The 16,720-nt window shown below is 38.3% G+C and overlaps 1 protein-coding gene across 1 annotated transcript in view; it reads left to right on the top strand.

The window, feature by feature from the left end:
* The window catches only part of ROBO2 (roundabout guidance receptor 2), a gene marked incomplete at both ends in the record, with an annotated part of 464,836 nt that overhangs the window by 430,181 nt on the left and 17,935 nt on the right, over nt 1-16,720 (top strand). Inside the window, 2 exons of the mRNA XM_082336476.1 lie at nt 4,083-4,343; nt 7,746-7,960. Coding sequence (XP_082192602.1) covers nt 4,083-4,343; nt 7,746-7,960 — 476 coding nt within the window. The remainder of the gene's footprint in view (nt 1-4,082; nt 4,344-7,745; nt 7,961-16,720) is intronic.

Here is a 16,720-nt window from a genome sequence, read left to right on the forward strand (position 1 = left end):
TTTTTCTTGATTTGCTTTCATGTATACTATGTTTGACAAGTTCAATGTGTTTTAATTTTAGAATTAATTACATACAGATGTAATTATATTGTGAATTACAATTGAAAAATGAACTTGCAGTCAGAAAAACTGAAGGCTTTATATTAAAATTCTCATAATGTGATATGAAAGGTGAATGTTTAGAGCAATAAAATAAGGAAGCTTGCGTCTAAACATGGGATTGCGTCTAAACAGGGATGTGCATGTCTTCCTATAACTCTTGAATTCAAGTGTGCGTTTCATTGGCATGAGTATCCCAAATAAACTAAACAATTTTGGCACCTTATTTCGCTTACTAGAAATTAACGCTAGTGGCCTAGTGGCTTATAAATTGTAAAAGAAAATCCACAATAGCAGCAAGTGAAAAACAAGTCACCTAACTTAATCATAGGTAAAGATGAAAAAAAAAATACACTCTTAGTTCTCTCTACCGTTTTCTCCCCAGAAGAACTGAAGTTTGCATTCACCTCCATTTTTCCATGAACTGCAACAAACATAAGGAAAGGTGAACATGTTATTTCAAGCAGCCATTTTACATAATGTGGTAGCTTTTGGGATGTCTTAAATTCCTGTTTAACCTGTGCAGAAAGTCTGTTTATACTGTTGATTCCCTAGCAAGCTCTTTCCTGTGAAATTTTCTCCTTTTTTTGTGGTCTTCTACAAACTCTGTCCTTGTTCCTTGTTGTCTTCCTTTATTTTCTCTTGTATATACCGCAAAGTCTTTGAAGTTTCTCTTTTCCTGTAGTAGCTCCCAATCAAGCATGTTCCCTTCCCCACCCTTTTCAAAGATGCTTTTGTGTAGTTTTATGTAATAAACTTGACAGTAAGGAAATGCTTATTACTTATTCATTATCATCTACTTACATTTTTTCATCAATAATATGCATGATCTTGAGCCAACCCCAGTGAAGGCAGTCTTCATATTGTTTTCATTGGTTATTTTTATTTCTTGCTATTGATTCCACCTTAAAATGGAATATTAGCTGCTGAATGTCAATATATTTGATAGTCATTTTCTGTTTTTAGAAGAAGTAAAGAAGGGAAATACCTTTTACATCAAAAAATACTTTCTGGCAAGGCCTAGAGAGGGAAACTTTCTGTGTTGCAGCAATGTCTGTAATGAAACAGAATTGTTATAGAATGTGCCCCTTATCTATCACATCTATTTTTTATTTTGAAGAAAAAAAATCTATCAATGTAATGAACCAAGCTTTTTAATAGTAAAAGATTACTATAGAATAAAAGTGCTGAGAATAGAATAAAAACTATTAGAAACACAGAGACTCATGTTTGTTAACCAGTACTTGTTTAGGGACTTAATTATCATGAAATTACGATCAGAGGTCCCTAGTGAAGTTGAGGTGCTTAGATTTTAATAAGAAGTACTTGAAAAAGGTTGCATGCATTTTCACCAAGTTGGATTTACTCAGAAAATGAAAAAGAACAGGGATGTGATCAATATTCACTATGCTGGTTCCAGACGTTTTAATAGTATCATTTATATGAAGTGTAGTTACTATGTAATCTGTTAGGTTTGCTAGCTTTTTCTTGCAGATTTTTTTTTTTTTTTTTTTGTAAAATGCAGGTTAGAACTGGTGGCTTTTCGGACATCTTACATTATGAAGACAAAGGTTCTTGTACCTGAAATCTTGAATCTCAATGTCCTGAGCTTCAAGCTTAGACTCCTTTCCATTTCAAACAAAATCTAGGTAAAGATATGGTACTTGTGCAGAATCTTTTTACTAAGAAATCTTTTTTACTATCAAGCTGAATTGATATTCAGGGATTTGAAGCAAGTAGGGTCAAAAGGCGAGCACATCCAAAGCTCATTTCTGCATTACCAAAAAGTCACTAAGGAGTATCTTTCTGCCCTGTCCCTTTTAAAGAAGCAGCCATTATACCACAGCATGAGGTTGAGAGGGTAAAAGTGACGAAGCTGTTGCACTCTACATTTTTAGCAGCGTGAGTTAGGATGGTCCCTTCACCCTTGGGTGGCAATGTCATGAGTGAATATTGCAAGGAAAGACAAATTAGAGCTAGTCATATCTTAATTGTCCCCTAAAGGAATTGAATATGTATCATATAACATTTTCTTAAATCTCTGTGTTACGAAAATGGTAATGATCATTCACTCAAAAGCTCCTAAATGCCAAGTGTTAAGATGCAGCATTTATTTGCACTTCTGTACACGAACCTGTTTGTGTATCTATATATGGTTGTATCTAGATATAGATTTAAAGTGATACCAGCCTTAACTACAAGATATGTCTCCCACAGACTATTAGATGATTATGTCAGGTTGTTTTAGCTATCCTGAATCTGTACTTTTAAATACAGACTACAGACTTTTGAATAAGGAAAAAGTAGTGTGGTTAATTTTAGAAATCTTTGGGTTTTGCTTAAAGTAGATGTTCTGTTCATAATACAGTTTTGAAACTTCTCTGTCTCAGTGTTCCCAGCCTTTTTGTAACCCAGCTTCACACTTGAGAAAATTGTCAGTGATTCATTTTTCTCTGGGAAACTGGTAATTCCTTCCTTCCAAATGAGGAGCCTTAAAGGAATATTTTTAAACTGGTTTGAAAAAAATAATTGTATAACGCAATGCATTGCCTGCCTGCATTGCAGACACAAGGGGTGTACCTTGTCAGCAGTCCTTGAAGGTGGAAAGAAGATAAAGTGACTTAGATGATGCTTGGGGAATGGCCTTTAGAGTGTGAGATGGGTTGACAGTGAAGGAGCTGTGAGAGCTTTTGGATGTCTGGTTGCCTTTTGAAAAGAGCTGTCTAAGCTGAGGTATTTTGGAGTACGCTGGGAGTTAAGAAGAAATGTGTGCAGATGCTCAAGAGGCTGCAGACTGACTGGCTGTTTTGAAGATGGGAAGAGTAGACAGTGTTGAGATTTGAGTGGTGTGATCGTCAGCAGAGCTGTCCACAGCTGCAGTTGTGGTCGGATTAGGGGATTACTCTGGGGAGATAATGCACAGGGACCGACTGCAGTCACTACGGCCTGTGTGTCTTGCGTGATGCTGGTGTCTCTAAGGGACAGGGTCCTGGGATGATACTGTAATACAATACTGAATTGAAAGGTCTGTGATGAGGACAGAGACAGAAGAGGATTGAATTGCTGCAAAGGCTTACATAAGAAGTGGTAGTAGAATATAAAGCTTCTGTTTCTAGCCCTGATCAGATGTAGCATCACCTCTTACACCTTTGGTAGAAGACTAAAAATTGAACCACAAAAACGTATCAGAATATCTCTTATATGTGAAGAGAGAAGAATTTGGTATTGAAGAATATTGGTAGCTGTTAATCTTTTAATTTAGTTTGGGCAGGTGTGTTGAAAGTGTTCAGAAATTTAGCACTGTCTAGGTAAGTCCCAGTAAAGACTGGTTAGGAGATGGGGTGCTGGCAGAGCTGTCAACATGTGTGCTAATGTATCTTATCAGCTGGTGCTGTGACAGAGCATATGCTTAGGGTCAGGGCTGCTGCAACATGAATGTATTGCACATCACGGTAGATACCTATATGCAGTGTGGTAAGACCAGAATTTATGTGGAAAGTGTAGCTTTTTATTTAAGCTACAAAATAAAACCAAATAGTAAATTTATAGACAAATAAAGGGGAGGATGGGAGTAAGGAAGTACATAAGTGCAACTACGTAAAGATCGCTCTGCCTTTTAAGAATGCTGCTATTTTATGCTAGGTCGATCTTCATGCGTTCTCCTAGGTTAATGATCCAGGAAGCGAGTTAGTTCGTTTTTGTTGTTGATTGTGGCGTAACGTTATCTAATCACCATTAACAAATGAGATAATGGATCTGTAATTTTTTTTATTGCACATCTTGTTCAAGTTGCTTAGCAGTTGTGGGAAAAATTAAACAGACTCAGTAAGGAGAATTTAAGGAATTATGACCCTATTTTCAATAAATGTTAAAGCTCACACTGCGTGCGAGGGTTCAAACCACAGCAGAAATCCTGTATACCCCCTACTGCATGTCAGAGATGAGATTTGATATATACTAAGTTTACCTGGTTTTTATTTTAGATATGACAGTGATGGTTGGTGTCCGCCTTTGCCAGTTCAGACCTACCTACATCAGGGCATGGAGGATGAGCTTGAAGAAGACGATGATCGTGTTCCCACACCTCCTGTCCGAGGAGTAGCTTCATCACCTGCGATCTCCTTTGGGCAACAGTCAACTGCAACCCTCACGCCTTCTCCACGAGAGGAGATGCAGCCAATGCTTCAAGCCCACCTTGATGAATTAACTAGGGCTTACCAGTTTGATATAGCAAAGCAGACATGGTAAATGTTTGAAAGGGGGCACCTGTGGTCTGGGAAATGAAAGCATAATAATAATAATAATTTATTCCTCAATGACATGAATATCAACTGTGTTCAACAACATTTCAGTAATGATTCCAAAGCAGTAAAATGGAAGAAGAAATAGCAAATCTGTATCTACAGTGTGAAAGCCTTAAACATTAGTAGGTGGTTTTTAAACCATAGTGCTTGGTAGTATGTTAATTCTTGGCTAAAACTATATAAAAATAATATTCCTCTGTAGTTTTGCATATATTCAACTAAGTAGTTAACACCCACCTGCTGATGACTTTTCAGGCTGGCAAAATATATGAATTTTTTAGGATTTTCAAAAATATTGAGGTTCTAAATTTCTGATTAAAAATAATGCTAGATACCTGAAATAGCAATGTAGCAGCCTTTATCCTGTGTTACATGAGAATGAAGCATTTGCATCTCTGACTGTAGTTTGAAATACCATGAAAATTTCTGATTCATAGGGAAAAACCCCGAAACAGCAGGAAGGAAGTTGTTAGAATTTACAAAATGGATCTAGCGTTTTAGAGTGCTTTATGCCTATTTAAAGGAAGAACAAGCAAATACCACAGTAACATTTCCCCTGCAAAACAAACAGAAGGAATCTCTTCAGGGACTGAAAAAGAACTTGTCAACTGCACCAGGCTGGGGATACGGTGAAGGTCAGTTGCTTTCTGGATGTTCCCTAAGCGGCAGTTGTCCTTTTACAACTTTCCTATCCAGACAAAGCCTGCGAATCTCAGAGGAGAGGAGCAGAGCTTGTTACTGAATGGCGCACTGCCAGCAAAGGAGCAGCCTTTCTTCGCTGGTAAATAAAGCCACAAAGTTACTCAGCTTGAGCTACCATAAATAGATCAGGCAGGTAGGCAGGTGGTGCCAAATCAAAGCCAGCTGTTTTCCCTGGCCACCGTCGAAGCCTCGAGGCTTGTCTGCAATCTGCACTCAAATCAACAGGGTACTTTGGTCCCGCTGCAGTGCCACGCTGCCAAGCACGGACCCCGGCCTGCCTGTGGGACAGACCCAAATCCCAGGCAGCAGCTAGACCTGGCCTATTGAAGGTAGCTGACTTCTGAGCCAGCACACAGATGCATACCCTGTCTGTACAGTCAATCGCTGCTGCATTTTGCAGCTGTTACCCTTTCTATGCCCTACAAACGGTGAGTGCCAGTCTGGGAGTGGATAGCATAGTAGGACTCTGTAGCAAAGCCTCTTGCAGCTGACAGGAAAGGTCTTGCTCCCTTTTTGGAGAAATGAAAATTGATCGAGAATTTTCCTAATGTGCATAGGAATATACAGATTTTAATGTTGCTCTTGTGTAAGGTCACAGTAAAAGAAGGGTAGACATAGTGCTCGAGAACATGGTTTAGTGGTGGACTTGGCAGTGCTAGGTTAACAGTTGGACTTGATGATCTTAAGGGTCTTTTCCAACCTTAACGATTCTCTGATTCTATGATTCTAATTGAGCATGAAACTGAAAAAAATACAGAGGAGATAAACTATTTTCATACTAAGACCTTATAGCAGGTATTGGAGTAAATATTGAGGGTTGCAAATAGAAAGGATTTTTGCAGTAGTTGTGACATGGAATTGTTTAATGCTTTGAAAATGTTTGGCTGGATACATATCATGCTGTTCAGCAAATGCTGTTCGAAGTCAGTGGAAAGTCCTCCGTTGTCTTAAGTGGGAAGGAAGAGTTCTTGGTTTTCTTTTCACAAAGTTAACCTGTCCGGGGGGGGGGGACACACGACACACACGACACGGACACAAAACAACAAGATGAGACCTGTCAGATAGGTTACTGTAGGAGTAATAGAAGAGAAATATAGAGACCAGACAACAAGAAATTTAAGAAAGAGCACATTAAAGATTACTGGAAAAGTACATAATCATTATGGCCTTGATCCAGCAAATCACTTAAGTATATGCTTAACTACAAGTACATGAGAAATTGACTTCAATTGTTCTATCACATGCTTAACATTAAGCATACACTTAAGTATTTTGCTTGATTGGGAGCTAATCACACTGTTTATTGAGGGTTAGTTAGATGGTAGTGCCCTTTAGCACAGTGTTTTGAACACTGCATAGCTAAGAACCTGGTGTCCAGACAGAAAAATATTCAAGAACTGCCAGTCAGAAGGGGGTTGTATATCAGAAGGGAAGCATTTGTTCTGCAAATAAGCTTCAGAATAAGCAGTAATTTAAAACCTACACTAAGGTGGAGAGGGATGCCAGTGGTACATAACATGTACCGTGACATTCTCAGATCTGAGAGAGTTACATTATGAAAAAGAAAAAGCTATTTGAATAAAGAGAATTACTGCACTTATCAAGTATAGACAATAATACAGCACAAAGTTTTCATTTAAAATATATTAGAGCTAGGAAACTAAGCAGGTGACAGTTGTAATTTTTTCTGTTATGCTGATGTCCAAGCAAGAGACCAGCAGAATCCTGGATCCCGTCCAGAGCGCTGCCGATTCGAATCAGGTCACGGCACCTCATGAACAGCCACCCAAGGATTCCCACATGCTTAAGTTAGCAATTTCAAGCATGGTACATGCTCTTATGCCAAGGCCAGTCATGCCTGGCTCCCCTGGCACAGCTTGCTGTGTACCTGTACTGCTGTGGAGAATGCTGCGTTGAAAGCTGATGGTTGTTCTTTTCCTCGCTAGCGTCTCAGAGACCACGCAAATGAAACTCCCAAGTCCTGTGCTTGCCTTTGGCCATTTAGCTATCCTGTGGGTGTTTTTCATCTTTGTTTTTCTTTTTTTAATTGTGATTGCTGCATGCAGTAATTTCACACATGCATGCCCTAATACTGCTGCAATTAAATCAGTTAAACTACTTGGAATAAAGCAAAATAAAAAGGCCTTGCTGATAATGGGTTCATTGGACTTGAAAATGTCTTCTGTCCTACTGGTCATTTCCTCCTCTTTAGGGTGAATTCTACTTAAGGGCACTGAGTCTGTTTAAGCAGAAGGAGTGAAATTTAATTTTGGCTCAACGTGTGATTTGCAAGGTGGAATATTGGGTGAGACATTTATACGCTACGTTGGGATTCAGAATTGTGCTTTTCCATGGACTTCCTACCTGATTTATGTAGCTTCTGTGTACGTTGTTCCTCATCTGTAAAAAGACAATCTTGACCTTCCCCATCTTACAGAAGGGGAAGTATATTTAAGATTGGGAAGTGCGCAGGTGCTCTGGTATTAGAAGCTATGGTGAATAACTGGACTGATTTTTCTTGAGTTTGGCCTAACAAGCACGTTTTTTAAATCTACTTAAGGACTTATTAAAAGGCTTCTATTGACCATGGAGTACAAAGTCTCACCCGTTCTGATGACGTTTTCCTGTTTGTTTGTGTAGGCACATCCAAAGCAATACACAACCTCCTCAGGCTCCAGTTCCACCCCTAGGATATGTATCTGGAAACCTTATTTCAGATTTGGAAACAGATGTTCCAGATGATGATGATGATGAGGACGATATTGAAGAAGAAACTGTAGAAATCAGTAGACCGCTAAGAGGTCTAGAGCATACTCCAGGCTCCAGTATGGACAATCTAGACAGCTCTGTGACAGGTAACCAAACACAGTTAACAGTGACACCAACTTGTTCCTAACAGTAAAATACATCATCAATCAAACACTTTCTAACTGAAAATTTATTCCACTCTATTTCTGTAACATTTAAAATGTGTTAATATTAAACACTGAAGTTAAAGAAGGATTTGAAAATACTTTGCTGCAAAATGATAAGAAAATTCATGAATTTTAAAAAGCTTTAAAGACTTGAAAGAAAACTCAATTATATCCTAGCTTTCATGAAAAGTTCACTCTACTGGAGAAGCGAGCCAGTTACATAAAAAGGAGGGGGAAGACCTTGGCTTAGGAATATATATATTTCATAGATCAGGAGCAGCATAAAAATGTTATCTTAAAACACTTTTAGATATTTTGCTGGGTAAATGCTTTCACAGATGAACACAGGGAAGTTAAAAGACTTCAGAATAAGTGTGGTTAGATCAGCACAACATGTATTTGTAGACTAAATACACCATTTATGTAGGAAAATGTGTATTTTGAACCTACTTTGTATTGCTGAATTTAGTAATTGTTCCTTTTCAGTGAAGACATTTAATTATTCTGACACTCATTCCTTCACTGCTTCTCGCCCTTTGCATGCCTTGGAAAGTTACAACAGGGATCATCAAAGGGGACCTAGAAAGGCATGCTAAACTAATGCACAGAATCTGAATGAATAAAATTGCTGTTGATGAAATGTAGGCAGTGAAAGATATTTTTTGAAAAATACAGATTTTATATGGACATAAAGAACTTTTTGTAGACATCAGCATATTTCCCTTTAGGTTAAACTTGGACCTCTATATACTATACTGTATCCGTAATGTACAGCTTTATGGGAGACCCAAATGTACATAGTGTCCATAGTTCATAAAAGCTAGTAGGTGCTTCTTCAGTCTTTGGTCTCTGCAGAAGAACACGGATTGTTAGTTGTGCTTTAAGGGAGACTTGCTCAGTACAACTTACTACTATAGCACTGCTGAATTTCATCTCGTTGTTCTGGACCTTTGAAATTCCAAGGATTTTGCACCCTTACTTAAACGTTGCTATTCTGAAAACACTGCAGGAATATGACAGTGATGGAGCATCAATACCTATAATTTTCTTCCTTTTCCTTTGTTGAATTAAATAGTGTGTAGCTTAATCCCACTTTCCACGTTTTCCTTCACCCTAGGGCCAGACTGCTTGCCAATCTAATTAAGATTTAAGAATTGTATCTCTGCTGCTGCGATTTGAAATCCAGATCCAACTGAAGGCCGTAGAGTTAAAGTTTAAATCCCTGAATTGAGAAGGTTAACTTATTAGTGCATGAGTATGTTAAGTCACTTTGCTTGAATTTCTAGTGTAATCTCCTTCAGGCTATAATTCTGCATATTTTTGCATATCTCACTAATGGCTCAGAAGCCTTTCCATTAGGAATGCAGTAAGGGGTTTGCACTGGTAATACAGAAATAAATAAATTTAAAAAAAATCAAGTGGCTATATATTTTCTATTTGGTATGTATTAATATGTCGATGTTGATATATCTGTAATCAGAAGATGAATGTTTTTCACATTTGCATTTTCACCTAATACTTTGGACCACCCTACATAGCACAAAGTAAGGAATAGCTACATTTCTGCTCTAATTTGTAGATTTCTGTGCTTATTACAATTTATCCTTTTATGAATAACATTCAAGCTTGTTCTAATAGTTATAAATCTTGTTTAATTATTGGAGTGTTGAATGTTTAATTGTTGGAGAGTTAAAAACTTCCTGGTGTAGTTTTTTGGAAGAAATTGGGCAGAACCTCGTAATGTAGACTGGGAGTGTAATTAAGGTGATCTACGTGCACTCCCACTCATGTCCACCACTATCTTGATGCAGCCTCATCCAGCTGAAAACTAAGGTTTTTATTTTGCTTTTTCTTGTTTAATTACTAGCTGGACCGGTTCCTTGATCTGGCTGACCACATGGCAAGGTGTTTGCCAGCACTGCAGGAAGGGAATGTGCAGCTGGAAGGGAAGCAAAATGACAGACTGCCCCTACAGCGTATAGCCAAGACTTAGATTCACTTAAAACAATCACGGAACTATAGCCTTACAAAAATACACCCAAAGTGTTAGTCTAAATGTAAAATGGCAAACTCTCCAAATAACAACAGTACTACTATTTTCCTTGGTTACTATATGGGTAAAACTTCGATTTTCTGAGGGCTTGTTTTGGGCTTGTTTTTTTCTAGGGGTGAAAGGAAATTGCTTATTATACTTGGGCGAATTGTTTCAAAAGAGAATTTTAATTTTTGTGTATCTGTTTCTGTTAACTCTTCCAGGCTGCATTTACTGGTGTTAAGGAGGGTATGTGACAAATTGCATTCATTGTTTCTAAGCTGTTTCTCATTCTTTAATTTGATTGCTTTTAGAATACTGCAGAACAACTAAGTTCTTCTTTCTTGCACTGAGAATATATAAGATCCTTCTTTTCATAGGGCTTTTGGTGACTTAAACCAGCATTTTCCTAGGAATTTATATACCGTATTTTCGCTTCTTTAAACATTATATTAAAAAATGGAGGCAAACGAGAACAGCTGACCCAGATGAAGCAATATTTCCGTTCTTTTTGAAGCACGCCCTGTGAGTTCAGTGTTTGTGAGAAATCTAAATTGACATCCTTTGGTCAAGACTTCCTCCAAATAGAGTTGCTGTACAGTGAGCAGGGCAAGTTTCCTCACCCTGTACTGTTAGCATGCCTCAGCAATGACTTGAAGATACCCACTCTCGGAGTGAAATGGTACTTTGTTCTTTATGGCTGAGCTGAGACCGAGGTTTTTATGCAATGCCAAATGTGGGATTCTCTGAGGGGAAACTGGCGCTGTGTGAGCTGAGCTCAAACTGCTAAATTCCTCTGAAACCACAGCGTTGCTCCTTTAAACTGTTTAAAAGTCAGGTTGTCTTCCAGGCCCTTGAGTTTTAGTTACAGCTAACTGAAGATTCAGACAAGGATTTAATCTGTGCTATTAAGCTTTTCTCTTTGCAGGTGGCAGAGACATAATGTTGACATGTATAATAAAGTGAAAAGAAAGGAGGAGTGCACAGTAACTATATCTTAACATTTTCCAGATATTGCAAAGAAAAGTCGAGGAGGGAGGTTTAGATTTGAACATTTGTGGGATGGAATATGAAATTAAAGCCAGAGTTTTGCTTCATTCCCAGCATGGTTTGTTAGGATACTGAGTTACTGATTCTGCTCACTTGAATTTTAATTCACAATTATTCAGGGTGATTTTTGCTTTCAGAGACACAAGGAAATACGTTTTTTTCTTTTCCTTATGTTTAATGTTTGCCTTTATAATGAATTGCTGTGCAGAGTTATGGCATGATTGGTCATGAAGAGTCTGTTACATTATTCTACTTTAATAGACAATTAATTGCATATGATGACTGTATAAGAAATTAATTTGCTTCTCATTGAAATCACTAAGAACAAGACTAGGTTTTGTCAGATCAAAGTATTATGGTTTGGGGGTTGTCTTTGCCCTCTCCTTACCTTCTCCCCCAGCACCACCGGTGAAGGCTGGTAGTGAGAGCTGTTACATCTTCAGTCCTGGTGCATTTTGACTGAGGGGAGTGATACACCCATTTACTAGCATGGAAATTATAACAAGCCCTTTTCTGCCTAACTGATACAAACCGATATAAGCAGAGAGATATTCTTGTAAACAGTGCCACTGCAAATGGATAACTTTTTTTTTTTCAATAGAATTGTATAGTTCTGAAATTATAAAGATCTCCATAGGTTGTATAGGTCAGCAAGGAAGAAAATCCCTTATTTGTCATGTTTTGGTCTTGATGAAAAGAATCGCTGATCACTGTCTGTATGGTAAAAGTTGTTAATTCATTGTGTCTGAACACAAATGGAATAATTCTTGAAAATTACACAAAATCATTTTCATGAGACTTTTTTTTACCATGGCGGAGTTCAATATTTATATTGATTTGCTTAGGGATACCTATTGCAAAAGATTCTATTTTATAAGCAGTTAGACAGATTGCATTTAATAGGAAGAATGTGTTTCATGGATTAAATATGTGCTCAGAAAATAGGAAACTGCTACTTTTTGTATCTCATAAAAATGGTAATGCAACAATTAGCAGGGTCATATTGTAAAGCACAGACTTTACTCTAGCTTAATGGATCTAGGGATATGCATTCATCAGCAACGATGGATTTAGCATAAAACGACATGTAAATGAATTGATGACTGATCATAAATTAATTTTAGTGCTGAAGAAGTAATAGAGACACAGCAAGATGCCACTTTATCATAGTATTTTACTGCTCAGCAACATTTGAGCAACTACTTAATGTTCTGTGTGCATTTCTTTTCCTACAGCTTGAATAAATTTGAGAATTTTTTGTGCCTTTCAGCAATATGGAAACCAAAAAATCTAGAAAGATTGAAAATGCAAACATGAATAAATTTGGTTAAGTGACATAAATTCATTTTTCATTAAATGTTTATGAAGGGCATTAATTATGGTTGGACCTGTGAAGTGCCAAATATCTATGTATGATTTTTACCTCCTTTTGTTTAGTGTTTCTGGCCCCAAAACACAAATTTTAAAACTTAAGGGTTCATTTCAGGTGTATACATTTAAATATTTGGGCATTTATGGCAAAGTATACTGTAAAGTATAGGACCAGGTCTAATTTTTGAAGTGTGATCATATTTATATTCTGTATTCAGCCCTTCTATTATTCTTTCTTATTTTAATGGTATAATGACTATTGCCCCTTTTATTCCATCACTTCCACCAAAATCATAGGACATTCTTTCTTTGTAATCATGACAGTAGTCAGATATATCCAAAAGAGGATAATGTCTTTCTCCTCTAAAGGCTACAGGAATTCCGTAACTGATTTCGACTGAAGTAGCATCAATCCCCAAGGACTTCATCCGTACTTCACAAACCTAAGCAGTCTAGCACTGTTCAATCAAAAAGCCTGCAGAGGAGCAGGGACTTAATATTAGCATGTGCTTAATGGTCTTGTGAAGGAAAGCACGTAAGCATACACATACAAGTCCCAGTGACATCATTTGTTAACTTTAAGCATGCCCATAGAGTTTGGTATGTACAGAAAAGTATCTAATGGAATTTTCAAAAGTGTTAGGTTTGTTGTGAGCAGCTTTTACTTTACAAGTGCATTAGATTTTTTTTTTTTAAAGTAAAGCAAGAGTACACTTTACAAAGAAAAATAGCATTTTTATTGCCTGCAAAATGCCACTAAAAGCAATAGCATGCAGTCTACAAGAAGCTAGCACCTCTATTCCCCTCACCTTTCCCTGAGAGCAAAGCAGCTTTCTGTTTGCATTAGCACCAAGAGATATTTTATGGAGCAAGAAAACAGAGTTCAACTTTTCACAGAGTTGATTTTGTTCTGCATAAAGCATTTACTGCTGCTGTCAGCAAGAGTAAAATTTACAGTTGCCAGAAAGCGTAAAAACTCAAATGTGCTCTTGGAAAACACATAGTGAGCTGCATGTAAAGGAGACACTAAAAGCCTGTTTCATTCCATTTCAAAATGCACAGTTGATCTGAAAGGGACGTCAGCATCTCTTATTCTGCGTTTATTCAGAGAGAAACACATGTGCGTCTGATTTGGAAAACAAGAGGCCAGTGGATGCCTTTAAACAAGTGGTCACCATGTGTGCTATGTTAACACAGCCGCGTGGTGGCCTGAGGTGCCCAGGCTGGGCTCCAGCAGTCCCATGCCTTCTGGGCAATGTCTGCACCTCTGGAGGGCCAAGCAAGCTGGGGTTTTACTGCTGCAAGTATTGGTGGGGAAAAAATTGTTTATGCAGGGGAACTGAATAGCTCAGGAACCAGTAGAAATAATGCAGAGATTTCACCGTTATCTACCTGGTCACATACAGCTGCGGGTGCTGTATGTGTCTCATGGTAGCTTGCTGACTTCAGCAGTTATAAAGAGTTTAGCCTCTGCTTCCAGCAACCAGAAGTATTGTAGAATCATTGATTCATAGAATGGTTTGAGTTGGAAGGGACCTGTAAAGGTCTTCTAATCCAATACCCCTGCCATGGGCAGGGACATCTTTCACTTCCAGTGATGGAGCATGCACAGCTTCTCTGGGCAACCTGTTCCAGTGCCTCACCACCCTCATTGTTAAAAATTTCTTCCTTATATCCAATCTAAACCTACCCTCTTTCAGTTTAAAACCATTGCCCCTTGTCCTGTCACTACAGGCCTTGGTAAAAAGTCTTTCTCCATCTTTCTTGTAAGTCCCCTTTATATATTGAAAGGCTGCAGTAAGGTCTCCCCAGAACCTTCTCCTCTCCAGGTTGAACAACCCCAGCTCTTTCAGCCTTTCTTCACAGGTGAGGTGTTCCATACCTCTGATCGTTTTTGTGGCCCTCCTCTGGACTTGCTCCAACAGGTCCATGTCTTTCCTGTGCTGGGGACCCCAGAACTGGATGCAGTACTCCAGGTGGGGTCATTGTTTGCTTTAGTTGTCAGCTGTGTTGGCGTCCCGGTAAAGCTCACGTCCCTGCAAGAATTGAGCTACGCTTCCAGCCTGACACAGCTGCTGGAGGAGAGGGGAAGGGGAAGCGATCCATGGGCAGAGTGCATTATTCCTAGCCTTGCTAATGCCTTCTGTCCATGGGAATGCAGAAGAGTTCAGGAACAGGGCTTTCCTGTAGAGTTACCTGAAAAATTGGCAGTCTGATAACAACACTCTACTGATAATTAAAATTTAGCTATTTTTAGGAAAACCTGGCATGTCTATGAGTGTGTAGAATGATAGGTGTACGCGCACACATTGAAGAGACCATTATGGGCTTTTGCAGATTTTTAGTGTGTTTCATACTTAAAACGTGGATATTTTTGGGGATTGGGTGAACTTCAGTCCTGCCCTTCAAAGAGCGGATGAAAAATAGCAACTGTTCCTAAACATACCCTGAAAGCGTCCCATCCAAATTATCATGTGTATTATATGTTGTGTAACAGCTGAGTGACTGACTGGTCAGCAAACAGACAGAGCAATGTGAGCAAATGGAAATTCAAACCTAAGTTCCTTTAAAACGTCCATAGTCTTGTGCCTATGATACTGAAAATCATACCTATTCTTTACCCTATATGTTTTTATATGTCTATGTAAAGAGTAGAATGTATCATACAAAACCCTTGGGCCCTGAAGCTAACAAGACACATGCTACATTTTTAGCACCCAAGTATCGTCCTTTGATATCTGTAGGTCTAGTTATATTTTTATGTTTCAGCTCTTGCTTAACGTATTTTGCAGAATATGTCGATAAGCGATTGTTTGGAAATGTCCTCAGCTATAGCATTTCATTTTCTTACATCTTCATGAAGTGTTTTATCTGTAGTATCTCTTCTCATACATCATCAATAACTGTTGCTAAGCCTTTTTACTCTCCATTCTCTATGATGTCCTATCGCGCTTTGATTGTTAGTTCAGAAATTGTCTTCTCAGAGGAAATTCAGTTTTAGCCTTCCCTTGCTGTTATCTAAGCTTCCTTACATCTATCTGCAACAGGTTGAGTCTGTTTGGACAATAACAATTTTATGTGTGCTCTTGGCAAGCAGAATCAAACTCTGTCACTCTCTGCTGCACTTAACACACTTTCTGCCTGTCAGACCTCCACAGACCTCTTCAGTTTCTTTTCTTGTATCTTAGGAGTGCATAGACTTTTGTTATTATAGCCTGCCACTTTGCTGACATTAAAAGGTTTGGTCACTGCAGCATCACAAAATAATCCATTGTTCTTGGGCTTTGTGGCGCAGCGTGCTACTGATTAAACTCCAGTATTCGTTTATTGTACTTATGACTTATTTTTGCAGGATATTTTTAATATTTGACACCACCATTAGTTAATTAGCCTACCAATTTGGTACTAATAAGCAGGTCATTATTGATTTACTAGTTAACAATCTTGAACACAATAATACTTTCTTGGACATGGATTAAAAAAAGTCTTTGAAGAACATGACTTACACTGCTACGCATCTTACGTACATTTACATGAATTCAGCTGTGCTAACTGAATAGTTAAGTTAGGGCCATGATGTATCTCTCCACATGTGTCTTCATATCTTTGAAAACCAGTTCTCTGCAGATTCTCATGGGTTCACTGGGCTTTTTTTTCGACATATGCATGCCGCTGTTTTTAAAAAGCAGATTTCAGGTATTTCAAGATAGGCGCCTGTGCTATCTCAGAACAATAAGCCATGTCTACACAGCGCCATGCAATGCCATGCAGCAGCTCAGGTCCCAGAAGCAGCCTGGTAGCTCTGCACCTCAGCTGGACTTGGTAACTCATCAGCATGACTGCCCTGTTCCTGGAGCAGAGCTAGGTACTTGGTGCTGGCTAAGTTTCCTTTGCCTCCTGCTCCACTGCACAGTGTAGAATTACCCAGTGACATTTGCCCATGATTTTTAGAAGTACAGAACACCGTCAACTCCATCTGAAGCCACAAAAGAAACAGAATTTCAGTACTTCGAAAAAAATCTGAACTGAGCAATAGCTTTTGAAAATATATTGTACTGTGGTGTTGGGTAGCTGATCTATGCTTCATGCATTGGAAAAAATAAAAGAAAATATTAGTGAAGAGCAAATAAGATGAATACTTCTTTCACCGTTTTGCTGTTTACATTTTAGTTATGTCAAGAGTTCTATATTTCTTTCATGTGCTTTTTCTGGTATCTGGTTTTCTGACTGCATTTTTATGATGTTAT

The sequence above is a fragment of the Platalea leucorodia genome (genome assembly GCF_965183815.1).
Source record: "Platalea leucorodia genome assembly, chromosome: 2".
NCBI classification, from domain to species: Eukaryota; Metazoa; Chordata; class Aves; order Pelecaniformes; family Threskiornithidae; genus Platalea; species Platalea leucorodia.